We start from the raw sequence: 15,675 nt of genomic DNA, 5'->3' as shown, positions 1-15,675 counted from the left end.
CAAGCATCCTTAACTAAGGACATGAATGAAGAGAAATTTCCAATAAATCAAAGAGCTGAAAACAGCATAAGAAATTTATGAAAAAAAAAATATATATATGTATAAAACAACTTATAAGAAAATAATCCTGTGACAAGGGGGGACTTATTACCAAGACACAAAACTCAGAAAGCACAAAGACAGATCTGGCTTCAAAAAAATTAAACACTTCATGTAGCAAAAGGAAATTAACTAAACAACAAGGTGCAATTTTTCAACTTGGAAACATCCTTCAACTTGAAAAAAAGGAAAAGTCTAATAATATCCAGATCTATCTAACGTTAAGAAAATACTTTTCTACCCTTTCTGTGGGAGTGTAGATGAGTGCAATGCAAATTGAGAGTTTATTTCAGAAACTTAATGGCATAAATCAACCATTAAACTTTTAATTTCTTTTTTTTTTTTTTTTGGCAATGTGAAGGGTGTGAAATTACATGTGATATTTAATCATTTTATGCAATCTTAAACCAAATTACATAACTTTACTAACAAGTACAAACACCTCCTTGAGAAAAGGTTAAGGATATAATAATACCCAGCAAAGGAGAAAGCATCACCTCCCTCATCTTAAGTTAATATCTTCTCATCCATTTTATTCATTACAGTTTGCTCTGCACTCAGCTGTGTCCCCACAAAATTTATAGAGTGGAGCCCTCACCCCAAATGTGACTATATTTGGAAAAAAGGCCTTTAAGGAGGTAATTAAGGTTCAGTGAGGTCATAAGTGTGGGACCCTGATCCCACAGAATTCGTTTCCTCAGGAGAGGAGGAAGAGACCACAGGAAGGAAAGCACAGAGAAGAGCCCACGTCAGGCCTTGAGGAGAAAGCAGCCAAGGAGAGCATCCTCCCCAGAAACCAACCCCACTGATGCCTTGATCTAGGACTTCTGGCCTGCAGAACTGTGAAAACATACATTTCTGCTGTTTAAGCCCCCCAGTCTGAGGTACTTTGTTATGGCAGCCTGAGTTGACGAAGATGCAGCTTTAGTTGTTTTTGTTCTTTGACAACATACTTTAGAGGTACTTCAATCACGTCTTTAGGGATTGAGTCGTGAAAATTGGTATTTCTTCTCTGAAGCTGTGCTGTATCCTCAACTAAACAGATGTTTAGAAAGTTCTGTGAGGAAACAAAGAGTGGAGTGGTGGTGGCCAGGGGCTGGAGGGAGGGGGAGATGGAGAGATGTCAGCCAAGGATACAAATTTTCACTTATCAGAAGAATACCTTCTGAGGATCCAATGTACAGCTCGGTGACTACAGTTAATAATGCAGTGTGTGTGCTTGACAGTTGCCGAGAGTAGACCTTAAACATTCTCACCACACACACAAACAAGGAATGAAGTCTGTAAGGTGATGGATGTGTTAAGTATCTTGATGATCGTTCCACAGTGTACGTGTATATCAAATCATCACCTTATACCCTTGAAATGTATACAATTATATTTCTCAATTGTACCTCAATTTTTAAAAGTAAAAGGTAAAAAAAAAAATAATAAGAGCAGAAAAATCCGTGTCCAAATAAAAAAATTTAAAAGAGACAACAAAATACAAAAGAAGAGAGAGAGAGGGTTCTGCGAGTAAATGTAGCAAGATGTTGGCAAGGCTTTGGCTTCAGTCTCCAGACCTGGATCTGCCTCTGTGCCCCTCCACTTGTCAGCTTTGCAAGTCCGTAAAGGCCTGTAGGCTTCAATTTGGTTTTTCCCACAGGAGAATAAGGATATGCAGTTTCACGTTATAGAATTGATATGAGGATTTTTTAAAAATGATATTTCTAATGTACCCTATGCATAATTAGCATAGGGTCTGCGTGAAATATGCACAAAATGGACAGTGGTTATTATATGCGCTCAATGGACAGTGGCTTTTGCAAATCACTTTCTTTACGGGTTGAAACCCATGATCTTTAGTCCCCCATTGATTCAAATGTACTGAACCTGAGCCCCAATACCCCCAGCAAATCTATTCAAGGGTTGGGAAGGGGACACCTGGGTGGCTCAGTCGGTGAAGCGTCTGCCTTCGGCTCAGGTCATGATCCCAGGGTCCTGGGATCGAGTCCCACATCGGGCTCCCTGCTCAGCGGGGAGTCTTCTTCTCCCTCTTCCTCTACCTTTGCCTCTCCTTCCCTCCACCCACTCCTGCTCTCTCTCTCGCTCGCAAATAAATGAATAAAATCTTTTAAAAAGGGCGGGGGGCCATGAAGCTACTGGGACCCTGGACTCTCCACCAGAACTTCAGAAGCACCCACTAGGTGAGCACACAGATTAAACTAAAACATAGTCTGGTTTGAACTGTAATTAGAATGAATTGAGTGAAAGTCAAATACGGCGACGGAAAAGATGTGGGCAGTGAGTCCCTGGCGTCTCCAAGCATAACTTGTAGGTGGTGAGTCCTCATTACGATCCTTGCAGGCAGCTCCGGGCCACTACTACCTCTAGTCTGGTTTCCACTTCTGCCGCCTGCCAGGTAAACATCCAAGTATTAGACGCCCACGAAAATCTTCTGGCCCACAGTCCTCTGCTGTGAGAGCTTGGACCGACCTCTGTTCTGCTTCCCCCGAGCCATTCCTGCTGTCTGTCCTTCAGCGTCCAGGCCTGGCTACCATCTGTCACCCCTTTTCCTCCCTGCCCTTAGAAACCCCTTGTCAAGAGGGCACCTCCTCGGTGTCTACCCAGGCCTGATGGTTGTTGAAGCCTTTCCTCTGGCCTGCCCCATTCCTCCTGAAGCAACTGTTTTACTTGGGGTTTTTTTCTGCCTTTAAAAAAAAATGTTTTATTATTTAAACAGACAATACCCTTCCCTCTCTCCCAGATCCCAACAAACTAATAAAACACATAAATTCAAATCAAGTATCCATTATTTCTTACCAATTAATAAGCATGAGTGTTATGCTTTGGGACCCTGCTGACTGCCTAAAGCAACCATTTCCTTTATATTTTATGTAAAGAGTATGTACGCGTTGGTAAGCACAGAAAACCAGGAGCTAGCAGAAAGGGAAAAATGCGCTTCTTCATTCCTCAGGGAAGGGAGGATATTGATAAGGTGCTGTCATTCTGGTTTTTACTTCTAGGTGTGATGTGACTCTCTGGCCCTGCGTCCTGATTTGGTTGTCATTTTCCACTGCATCTGTGTTCCTTCTAGCTCTTTACTGGTTTGCATCTTTTAGGGTGCATCAGGAAAGATTTCCTTTTATGGCTAGTGTGACTTTGCCTTCCCTGTCCTGTGGTACTTACGTCTCTGGAATTGGGAGGAGTCCTACGATTTTGTTAGAATAAGCAAATATTCTCAGTGTCTCAATATCCAATATATTTCCTTCTTTATGGGATGGAACTGTGTTCTTCAGTCTGGGGATTGTGCACATACCATGGGAAAGGGGGAGAAGAGGGATGGTATGAAGTGTCATTTCAGAGTATACTTCAGACTGCCAGGGAAATATGAGGTTTTTTCCCAGCTTGTCAATATTCCCTGAAAAAAATGGGTAGAAAATATTATTTTCTATTAAAACAAACATGAATATACACAGGAATAGAAACAAAAATGTAAAAAGATTTTTAAGATAGACCAATAGCCATTAGCAAATTTGTTGCTTTTAAGTTATAGAATTCCCCAAATCCCCAGGGCACCTATTCACCTCATTTGTCTTTAGGAGATGATCCGGAGGGAAAGTGTAGGAAGCATTTAGAGTCTCTTGTTTAGTGGTGTGAACAGTCTATGCTAGCAAGTGTTTAATTGAAGCCACAAAGTTGATTTCTGTTTTGTTTTCATCAACAGTGCCAAAGGGCATAATTCAAATAAATGTTGAGAAAATGCTTAATTATTTCTCTTTCTTTTTCTCCTGCTCATTGTTGCCATAATCAAACAGTCCTTATTAAGCCCTCATCTGTAACAGTTCTGATTGAGGTATGTTATTTTTGTGATAAGCATTAAATAGCATCATTTGTGAATTGTCTGTAAAGAAATGGTAGAAGTAAAAAAAAAAAAAAATCCTAATTTAATTTCCAGTTAGCTAGAAATGGTTCAGAGAGGAGATGAAGAAAGCAATGTTGACCTTGAAGGAGAATAATGTTCCAAACCTGGCACAGCAAGGGGCTGCAGGCTGCCCTGGGGGAGAAAGCACAGACAGTGAGCAAGAACACACCGAAAAGGATCTGGACCCATTGGGCAGAGACAGAAGGAAGAAAACTAACATCTACTGGGTACCTCAAGTTCCGGGCGTCTTCCCAAGTGGTGGTTCACCCAATCCTCGAAATACATGGGGGCAGAGGGCAGTTGCAGTGGTTGACAGGACGTCTGTAGCTCTCTTCTCGGCCCCGTCGGTGCCCTGCCTGGATCCTGGAAAGCACGGGCTGCGTGTGCCCTTCTTTCATGTTTCTTGTTGTGTCTCCTTGACCGGCCACCGTTCCCAAAGCAGTCTGTGGACCGCTTGAAAGGCAGGGACGGCAATTCCCATTTCGTGCCTCCCCTGTGCGGTGCTGAGCTGTTTTAGCTGATGTTTGATGAGTAGTAGCTGCGTGAGTGAATTTTCACACGCAAGATTCTAGGGTAAAAAGCTGTGTGTGCCAGACTCTTCCAAATCCACAACTTATAAGCCTTCACTTTTAGCCCACAAGCAAAGCGAGCGAATTAAAGGTGTTCTCTGGTACTGCCCTCTTTCGGGTATTTCTTTCTTTCTTTCTTTCTTTCTTTCTTTCTTTCTTTCTTTCTTTCTTTTTATTTACTTATTTGACAGAGAGAGACACAGAGAGAGAGCGAGCACAAGCAGGGGGAGGGGGAGAGGGAGAAGCAGGCTTCCCGTGGAGCAGGGAGCCCGATGCGGGGCTCGATCCCAGGACCCTGGGATCATGACCTGAGCCGAAGGCAGATGCTTAACGACTGAGCCACCCAGGTGCCCCTCGGATATTTCTCATTTGTTTTTTTAATAAGATAAAACCGAGACCAGGAACACTGTCTTAATATTATCATTTCCAGCTGGTTTATGCTGATAAATGCCAGTAGCTCCCCTTTTGAGAACTGTGAGTTATCACCTAGGAAGTCAATGGTAAGATAAGGAGGCAAAATTGTTAAAGTGTTTAAGTGATTTTTTTTTCCATATCATGTTACTCTCTCATAACTTTGTCACATAAGTATCATGTGAAAATGCCACCTTCTTCAGGAGGCCCTCCCTGACTATCCCATCTAGGTGACCTTGTGGGAGTCGATGGTGACATCCTATCTGTTCACTATGGTGGTAGCACTTAACATGTTGGAATTCAATTAAAACTCACTGATTTGAGAATCAAATGAGTCATATAGCACCATTCATGTCATCCAGAATTTGCAGCTAAGGAAACTGAGAACCTTGTGAGTCTCACAAGGTCGGTTACTCCTATAAGTAGCAGAAGCAGCATGCATATCTGGTCTTCTAGCTCTGAGTTCCCACCCCTGACCTCACCCTAGGTCCCCCTAATTTCTCCCTTTTCTGCCTCTTCCCAGATCCAGTGTTCCTCCTTGCAGCATCAAGGTCCCACAAGAAAGAGAAGACATGACCAGATGGGATGTTAAGAGACTTTAAAGGACTATTTATAGTGCTGGGAGGGAAGTGACGGAACCAGCAAGGAATTGTGAAGGACGGGCAACAGTGGGCAGCATTCCCACCCACAGAGGAAAGGTGGTTAGGGGGCCCTAGGAGAGGCAGGGCAGGGAGCAGAAAGGTCCAGACGCTCAGAAGGAAGCTGGGCTGGCAGAACCCCAGGAGCAGCCAGAGGGTAAGGCAAAGAGGAAATGCCCACATCTCCCTTCTCCCCTGATCTGCTCATGGGGAGACTAACCTACAAGGGAATTAGGCCACAGTGAAAGTGATTTTTTTATGTAGAAAGTAAGATTTCACTCTCACGATTTTTTAACATTAAGAGGTTCTACCAGTTTAATTAGCCTTTTATTACCCAATTCATTTGCATTTCTCCCTGGACCCCAAGCTTCTGAAACTGCAAGGATGTTTTCCAAGTCACCAAACTCACCTGATGATGAAACTGGCTTTAGGTGCATGACCTCTCCACAGCGCCACCTAAGGAAAAGGACTAGATGTTCCTCGTTTCTGCGAGAGCGGATTGTGTGTCCCATTCCTCCTGGTAGAGACCAGAAACATTACCAATCAGACTAGATACATCTTTTCCTTTGGGTAAAATATACTCTCTGGAAGGGTGGAGCGCACTGGATCTAGTTTTCTTCTCTGCTCATTAAGATCATTCTCAAGTATGAAGAATAAATTCCTGGTTAAGAAAAAGGATGGGAAGGCCCCTAGAAATAGTGACATTTTTCTCCCTCTGTTGTCAGCATTCTGACAAGCTTCTCGGTGGTCACTTCTGTTTCTGTTTGCATTAGACAAATATTTCATTTCAGGGATGCGTCCGAACTCCCAAAAGCATAGATAGAATTTTCCTTAAATCTATTTTCTAGAAGATTAAACTTTCCGGCCATTTTATTAACCATAAAGATTCACTGTTTAGGTTAATCATATCACGAACTGGGTTCAGTTACTCACAAAACCGACAGGGTAAGTCAGGGCCTTGAAGTCTACAATTGTGAAAGCTTTTCCTGCTAATTGATGGTTACTGGTTCGGGTGAAGTGTAATTTGCCTGCTCAAAAAAGGTTTTAAGAAAGTGTGTAATTTGCTTTTGTATGCTGAAAGTGAGTATAAAAGAAAAGAATGCAGCTCACAGGCTCTCCATCAAAAACAGCTTTTTTTTCAGAAAATCTTTTCTGCTTGTATTCCAATAGCTGGAGGCTACTAGAAGTTTGAGATCTCTAGAAAATTTACCTAGCTGCCTGGCATCCGAATTTTTGACAAGACACGCTTGAGGAAAATATTGAGCCCTGAATTCATTTTTAACTCAGAGAGAAATAATGCACCAAATTTCTCCATTTTTCACACTTAGGTACTTACCTGGAGCTCTCTTTTGAGGATTTGTGGGCATCTGCCTTGTTTGCTTGGTTTTTGTGGGTTTTTTGTTTTTGTTTTTGTTTTCAATATATCCCTTTGCCTTTCTGAATCTATTTCTTAGTACACCTTTTCTTCCTTCCCTTCTCTCAGGTCATGGGTTTAGTTCCTCAAAGATGTCACGTGCACAGACATTTCCCAGCTACGCCTCGGAGCAGAGCGAAGAGACTCAGCCGTCTCTGTCCCGGTCGAGCAGTTACGGATTCAGCTACAGCTCCAGCCTCATTCAATGACAGTCAGAGAACCACTGCCAACCAGAGAGACAGTCTGTCTGGACCTGCTAGTGGGGTTGCTGCACCCTCAGCCTCGTGGAAGACCAGTTGCAGGCAAAATTGAAATGGGGCTGGTCTAGCCCCGATCCCAGTGAAAGGTTAAAAACTGGAGTTCTGCTTCCTTGACTCTGTGGCTAAGTCCTTTATTTATTGAGTTTCTTGGGGGTGGGGGTGGGGGGGATCTATGTTTTACAGAAATAGAATCCAAATCGTATGAACAGTCATTTAAATGAAATCTTTTGGTTCTGGGCACCATGAAAAGTTGCCCACACTGGGTTGTGCCTGGGTGGTGGGCCTGCCCCTGTCCTGGTGGCTCAGCCCTCCCGCCTGATGACAGGGTCTGTCCTTAGACATAAGGTCACCCACCACAACCTATGTGGCACGGAAAGTTTTGACGGGGACAAATCCAGCAAGGTCTACAAATGGCATCATAACTCTCCATATAAATAAGCCCCAGTGACAATGAAGGGAACCCGAGCTCTAGAACACACTGTTGAGCAGGGCCCTGTAGCTCTGCTGTGTGTGTGTGTGTGTGTGTGTGTGCACCTGTAGACAAATAGAGATACGGATATTGCTGTATGCATCTAGACCCAACAAGTATATATCAATGTGTGCTGAGGGTGACAGGATATGCTCACTTACATTGTTGAATACTGTAATTTGGTGCATTAACATTAAGATTGTTATGTTGAATAGCTATTTTTAAAATAGTGCTGTAAAAAAAAAAAAAAGGCTTCTTATTAGCAAAAGTATTTACGTAGTCAAGTCTGCTCCTCTGACAAGTATAAATGAATATGTGAGAAGGAGGGACACGCTCGAAAACGAAGGCAAGAGAACTGGCCTAGCTGTCTGTCCTACGTGTCATGTCACCACTCTGTCTTTCTGGTCAGTACTCCCTTCTTGACAGTGTTTCTCTCTTTGACCATCCCTCTGAGCTACGTGAGGAAGATCGGGGGTCATCACCCACTGCTTCCATTTACCCTCAAATAAAAGAAAGACTTTAAATGAGAAACTGTATTTCAAGAAAGAGATAAAAAGTATATGTATATACCTAAAAAGAACTAGCTATTTTACAGTCGGGAGAACAATGGGCACAGGATTGTAGATATTAATTATTTAAGATTTTATAGATGCCATTCTCAAAAGCCATTGGGTGCTTGTGATTTAGTGTGTAACCAGAATTTGCTAAGCTTACTTTCTTTTTAATGGACATGGGTTGGCTGGGATTATAAGAGAAAACAGATCAAATATAATTTTTTTCATCTCTGACATTCATGACAAAACTACCAAGTTTAGAGGGAAGTGAGTGGTTGGCTTCCACGTGATCTAAAAAATTTGGCTAATTTAATTAAGGTCAACAAAGATATTTTTGTCCTTAATTTTGAAGTTTACTCAAGTAAAAATAAAAATCATGCCCCCTGAATTATCTGATGCCACATGCCTAAGATGGTCAGCTTATAAATACTCCAAGGGGAACCTAAAGAACAATGAGCCCAGATCATGTAAGATAAAAGCCGGAATTTTTTTCTTAATAGCAAAATTCTTTAAACTATTAAAGTTAGTCTGTTGAAGGGGTATCTGTTTTGCTGATCTGTAATAAGACTCTTTTTTTTTTTATCTCTATCAGTAGCTTGAATGCAGATTCCAAATTCATTTCAGAGAATCACTACTGACTAGAAATGGTTCTTGGGTCCCTCCTAGATAAATTTACACTTATAACAACAACCTAGACTCTCTGAATCTCTCAGATAAGTATGAAAACCCCATCAAGATGCTAATCATAAGAGTTAATGTGGCTGTGAAAAATAATTATCTTAAGCTTTCAGGGATAAAAAGAAAATTATTCAAACTCTCTGCGCTGTGAATTTTGCTGACACAGCAGAAAAGCAGATGCCTGGTTCCTGATGATGATACAGCCTTCCCTAAAATCCCAGCTTGCGGGGTCACACACCTCTGAATCACTTAGCACATTGGCATTTGCTTCTGAAATCCGTTGTAAACCACACCAGAGCAACTCCCCGCTGAGACCATTTGAGCACAGCTCCTAGTGGTGCCACATTCAGAGCAAGGCTCTCACCCGCTCATTCAGTCGAGCTGTTGCTTAGAGACCACAGTTTCTACATGGGACTCGGGGGAAAAGCCCCTCAGGGGTCCTGGTTCATGTCTCAGCTTCATTAATGTGCGAGAAGCACAGAGAGAGAGTCCGGGGCGGGGGGGGGATTCTGCTAATTAGATGAGTCTGCTCTTATGTCTGTTTGGTAGAAGACACAATACCTGCATGAAATTGCTTCCAGAACATCATTTGCTTGTGATCATTACCAGCGAGCATAACTGAGGAGATACCAAAGATCAGGCTAACCTTGGGCCAGTTCATTCTGAAAATAATGTCATTAAAAGAGTATGTGAGAGAAATTTCCTTCCCAATTCTTTAACCCAGTCTCATCCCAATGAGGATAATGCTATAAAGTCTCCCACGGTACATTTTTGGAGATTTATTCTAGCATACTCCTCCATCTATACTTATAATTGTAGCTGAGTTAAAATTGCTAACCGAACAGATAGGAGAATTTATATTAGCCTAATATACTTGACATAAGGCAGTGTGCATTGTAATAAAAATGACGAGCATATAAATCTTCTACGAAAACCAAAGATGAAAGAAAAGTTACCATACTATTCTCCTGGAACTTCATAAAACCAATTTCATTGGAGCAATTAGAATGGACATAGACATGTATTCAACTCACTTGAGCTCATAGGTTTTGACTGAAGATGCCTTTACACTCTGCAAGTCATTTTTCTCCCTCAGAAATTGTATTATATCGTTCCTGCCGTTGGGGTTGCTATGAACCAAAGACATCCTTTGGCTCCTTCTGAAAGTGACTCAGTTGGGGTTCCAACCAGATTTAGGCAGGTGAGTGAAGATGGTCGCAGTTTCAGTATTGGGTTGGAAGAGAGCAATGGTGAAGGGCCCTGACCTGAGTAATGGAGGCTCTTCTGAGAGCAGAGAAAGCCTGGAGGGTGTACACAGTTCACGGAAAGATGACATGGTGGGAGGGGGGAGAGGTTATTTCTTACATCCTCAAGTTTTCTTCTGAAAATATTACTCGTTGCACCCATGACCAACACCTGACATTATCTTTAAAGTGTGGAAAAGTATAAAATAACCTTGACCCAATAGTTTACCATACTGGTGAGGGGAAAAGAAAACACATCTTTCACTTATTCATTGAATGAGTAATAGGCACTCAGAACTAATTTATTTATGCAGGTTGCAGATATTTATGAATCAATAGGTTCTGGCCACTGCCACAATATGAACTTAATGAAATAAGAAATATATATTTACTTATATACTAGGGAGGATGCTGTTTGATGGAACATGTGAAATAAAGTGAAACCTATTTATTAAAAGTAAACCTCACTTTTTTTCACCAAGTAGTAACTAGAGTACTAGTCCTAGTATCTTGTACAATTTTTCTGTCTTCATTGGGCAATTATGTTTGAAAATCATTTATCACCTATAAAATGGTCTACCACTAATACTTTCTGTCCAATATAGAAACAGTGGACTGATAAATAACATTACACGGTTAATAGTTTCTACAGTCAATTTATTTATTGCATGTGGTATCTTTAGAGTAGATATTAAAAACATATCATAAAAACTGATGTCTGCCCCTCGTTCTTTGGCCAATATCTCAGAAAACTTTGTAAAAAAGCATGAGTACCCTAATCCCTTTAGGGGATTATTTGAGCCACTTACTCAAATCAACCATTAATGCTACAATGAAAACAAGCTAAGCAAATTATATTCTTATAAAAAAATTCATAGTCCAGTTTTGATGATTATAACACAGCACAATAAATGGGCAATATACATTCAGTGGGGCTGAGCTTTAGGCCTTTTTTTTTTTTTTTTTTTGAGCTTTAGGCCTTTAACACGTTATGTCTTATAAGAAATATTATACTAAAAACTACTCAAAGTGAAAATGATACACTTTTCTCCAATTCTATTAACATATGTCGATCAGTATCTTGCAATTTCAAATTACTTTATCAATCATTAACCATACTTTACAATTCCTCAACCTTGGCCTTCTCCAAATAGATAAAAATTGGCCACTATATTTCCATTACTATAATACTAGGTGATGTGCCACACAGATGAATTTCTAGTCTATGAAATGTATGGAGAACAATATCCCATGGAGGGGGGCAGAGAAAAAGGATGGGACCTACTCAGGAGGGCAGCAATTTAGATAAAATTATAAAGACTCCAATGAAATGTCCAAAGTAGCACTAAGACTCTACTTTCTTAACATTCTAACTTCAGTTCCGTATCACAGACTTGGCCTTCTTGACCAGCTTCATCTGGTACCTACCATGCAATCAAAAGAAGACAGCAGTTGGGCCATGTTTTGAAATGACCACAGAAAGACAACACATAACCAATAAGTATGCTTCCTTGGGTTTAGTGAAAATTATTGAACATGAAAGGATGTGTAACAAAAACCCCATGGTAAAATGTCTCTTTGGTAACATGAGGATCATTTTTGTACGGTCAACTTCATTTGAGTTTTGAAATGAAGGTATGTTATCCGTGACCCTGGCTGGGGGCTAAGTATGTCAGAAGAGAGCCACAGCCGCATGTGTGCATTCTCTATGAATGTATTTGCAAAATGAACCCGCCTTTTTCTCCCGGAAACTACCACAAATCCTTACTTTCTTACTCAAGAATGTGAATCTTTGTTGTATCATTTCTATAATTATTACAACTTGTTGAGGCAGCAGCTAGTTTACAGAGTCTTATGGAAGTATCCTGAGATGTTGGGCACATTTTCTAGATGGGCAGGATGCCAGCTAGCTCTGGAAGCCATCATGTAGAATAAAGGTCCCACCTTATATTCTATTCAGGAGGAAACCCAAACCCATGAATGCTGTCATTTATTCAAAGGCAAAGAAACAATCAGGAATAGTTTTGCCCAGTTCCAGGCTCCTGGGCCAGGACTGCTTCCGTGGCTCCATCTTATCTCCCATTTAGATGCAGTGGGAGTTGAGAAATGCCACATGGCCTCTAAATAAATGGGCCCTTACATAACATTTAAGTGTCTCCTCAGATTTTTCAGATGTTCCTAACCTTTCCTGGACTCATCACTAACTATGTCAATAGAGAGGCTTTATGAGACAATTCACAGGACTTGTAGGTCATGAATGGTTGTTATAAATTTTATTACTCTTACATTGTCACCCAGTTCTTCATTGGAAATTCAAACTTATTTATTCTAAAGTGATAGTCAAACTAAAAAAAAAAGTGTATATGTTTTGTATTCCTACTGATTCATCATATTGTAATCGGGATTATTATTTTGGGGACCTTTATCACTCTGTAGCATTTTGGCTTAATTCTTTTTGGCATTTGTCCGTTTGTCACAATGCGTTTAGATAATAACATCGGGCTTACATTTTATTTCATGTGAACTTCAAAAATCTTCCATTTTCAGTTGAAATTGGGAAATGACCTTTTTTTACAATAAAATAGCTTACATATCAAGTTTCTTATACACTTCAGTAGACAATTATTTAAATTAACTGAAGCCTAGATAAATAAGAAATCGGTTAAAATTACCTAGTATGAAAACCACATTTTACTCATGATTTTCATACAGTTTTCCAAGTTTAAGATTTTAATATCTTGTAAACATTTAAAGGAGAGGAAAAGTACATTTGTAAGAGAAATATTACAATTTCCTTCTAATAATTCTGTTTAATAAGTTTTTATTTTACCTCATCTTCTATGCCTACTACCCTATATTCCATATTCCAATTTTAAGAAGAATGAATAAATTTAAATTTTTTAATAGTTATTTGGAGCTAGTTTTAGTTGTTGATACAATACACTTTCTCCATCTGTTCTCTACTTTTCGGATGATTTTAGACTTAAAGAGAGCATAAAATCAGCCCTTTTTGTAGACAGAGAATCATGCATTGAGTGGAGCAAGGTCAACCCTGACCCTGCCGTGGTGTTCATATTGATATCTGATTGCTACCTTAATTCACTCAAGTGATCCACAGCCTCATAAGACTTGCTTATTTTTTGGAAATCTGAAATTTAAAAGCCGAAGTTCAGGAAAAGAAGATGGAGATAATGACAATTTTTTTTTTTCAAAAGTCACTACAGATTTTCTCTCAAAGAAAACAATGTAAGAGGGTTTCTATGGTGTTTCAGTATCGTTAACTATTTGACAGATGGGCTGAAAGGCAGGGAAAATGAAGAATAAAATGGCAGTAGCATCTTAATATTATATATAAATCAAAAATTAGCATGGTGTAGGTGATTATGAAATCATGTGACTAATCAAATTCAGATTTACATATCTATTGCATAATTCAAAGAACAGTGCTTATTCTTATATATATATATATGTATCAGTGGGTTCAGTGGGGGAAAGGAAGCTCTAAATTTTTGTGAAGACCTAAAATAGACAATAGAGATTCCTTCTAGTTATAAGGCACTCTATATTACTTTGGTAATAGCAGGCAGTGTATAAATTACAACAACGAATCCATCTACTCCCTGACAATAAATGAGCATAAACGCCAGTATCATCTTTATGGCAGATGACAGAACTCCCAGGACCTGCAGAGGCCCCCTTGTACTTTCTCTGCACAAACCCTAACACCACACGCACACACACACACACACACACACTTTTTTTTTACTTTTGACCTACTTTGTCTGTATGTGCTACATTTGTTATCTTTTTTCTAGGTCCACCCAGAATTATCCCATCTTTTAAAATCCTTATCCTTACGAATCTTCAAAATATATTAAATGATGTGTTCTATGTTTGCTTTCTATAAATTCTTTTAAATTAATTTATATATACTTTGTGAAGTCTTCTGTAAAGAGGTGTCATTTGTCATTGATTAAATATAATGTTTATGATTATTTTGATAAAAATAACTTTGGATGCTAGGCCCTTGTTAAGAAATAAAATATCCATTACAAATTTGCTTCTACCAGAAATTATATGATTTGACATACCTTATTTTTCATCACAATCTATTCCAGATAATAGTTTGGGGACGTCTGTACTTAAATACTAGTTGAGCCACCTTTTGGAATGGAATGCAAAGGAATAGCTGTCCCTGGAACCTAAATGTGAATTTCTGGCAGAACAGAAGATATTATAAAAATGAGGCAATAATAAAATTAGGAAATTAAATTATTTTTAAATCTGTCTGCGTGATTTTTCCCCTTGGTAAAAACACATGAAATATATACTATAAGAATTACCTTCTTCTGAATTCATAGTTTCTGTATCTCAATCCTTAGTAGGTACACCTAATCAATTGTTAATGCCTTCCTCATAATTTTAAGAAATTTACAACTGATATGGCTACAAGGAGGGTAATTTATAGTAATTTAAGAAATCCTCCATTACTGAAAAAAAGCAGTTCAAACTACTACTTTACACCACAACTTTGCATGATTGAGATTTTGAACATCTAAATTGATGGCTTTTACCCATGAGTTATTTAATATTGTTCATTATGATATTATATGGTTTCCTTATATTTTTATTATCATGTGATGAACTGTAACTATGTAATTAAACAGGATTCTGACAATCGTAGTCTGCTAACCTTTAAAATGTCACTTATTCCTTCATTCCTTGGCTTGCTATTTTCAAAATAAAATAAAAGAAGGCCCTTTATTAAGTGTAAGATTACTGAGAATTTATTATGCATTCCCAGTGTTTTCCTAACCCTATCTTAAATAATTTTTATTAGGGCGACTGTGGCTTGGTGGAATCATAGAATATTAATGTTGACAATGGCACTGGTGATCAATAGTTTTATGTTTCTAGTGAAGTGACATCCAGAGTTTTTAAGTGGCTTTCACAGTGTGACAAAACTAGAAAACAACTTTCCCTCCAGCACTGTGCTCACCCTTTAACAACCAAAGAAAATTACTGAAAATGAACATTTGGTAGACAAAGATTTCACCTCGAAGGTGAAATGTGTACAGTCATGACCGCACCAGATATTGATGACTTTCTGATTTTCCATCCCTTGATATTGAACCTTTTGTCACCTGGATTTAGACCTGTTTGCAGATATGTTTACAGAATCTCTTTCTCAAACTTAATCTTTAAATACTAGCTGGGCATTTGTTGTTAGTTCACTAGATTAATTTGTTAGGAGTATTTTTGATGATCAGAGACATCAGAGTGGGTGAGGAAGCCTGGATGGAGCAGGCATGGTGCTAAAATATCCAGTTGGGGTAGGTCTGGCCAAAGGCATGAATTTGAAGAAATTGATGAAAACTGTACGAGAGCTTTCAGTTCTGTCAGCCAGGAGAAGTTTGGAACATGAGGGGCAGTGA

General features: G+C 39.4%; 1 protein-coding gene across 1 annotated transcript in view; it reads left to right on the top strand.

Moving 5' to 3' along the window:
- Window positions 1–15,004, top strand: part of DOK6 (docking protein 6) — a 379,051-nt gene extending 364,047 nt beyond the window's left edge. The window contains exon 8 of the mRNA XM_036109123.2: window positions 7,105–15,004. Within this exon, the coding sequence (XP_035965016.1) occupies window positions 7,105–7,244 (140 nt within the window). The 3' untranslated portion in view covers window positions 7,245–15,004. The remainder of the gene's footprint in view (window positions 1–7,104) is intronic.
- Window positions 15,005–15,675: the final 671 nt, after the last annotated feature.

Source organism: Halichoerus grypus, chromosome 13, assembly GCF_964656455.1.
Source record: "Halichoerus grypus chromosome 13, mHalGry1.hap1.1, whole genome shotgun sequence".
In the NCBI taxonomy this organism is placed as follows: Eukaryota; Metazoa; Chordata; class Mammalia; order Carnivora; family Phocidae; genus Halichoerus; species Halichoerus grypus.
The sequence above is the reverse complement of the archived record's forward strand: the minus strand, read 5'-3'. Positions and strand labels throughout refer to the sequence as shown.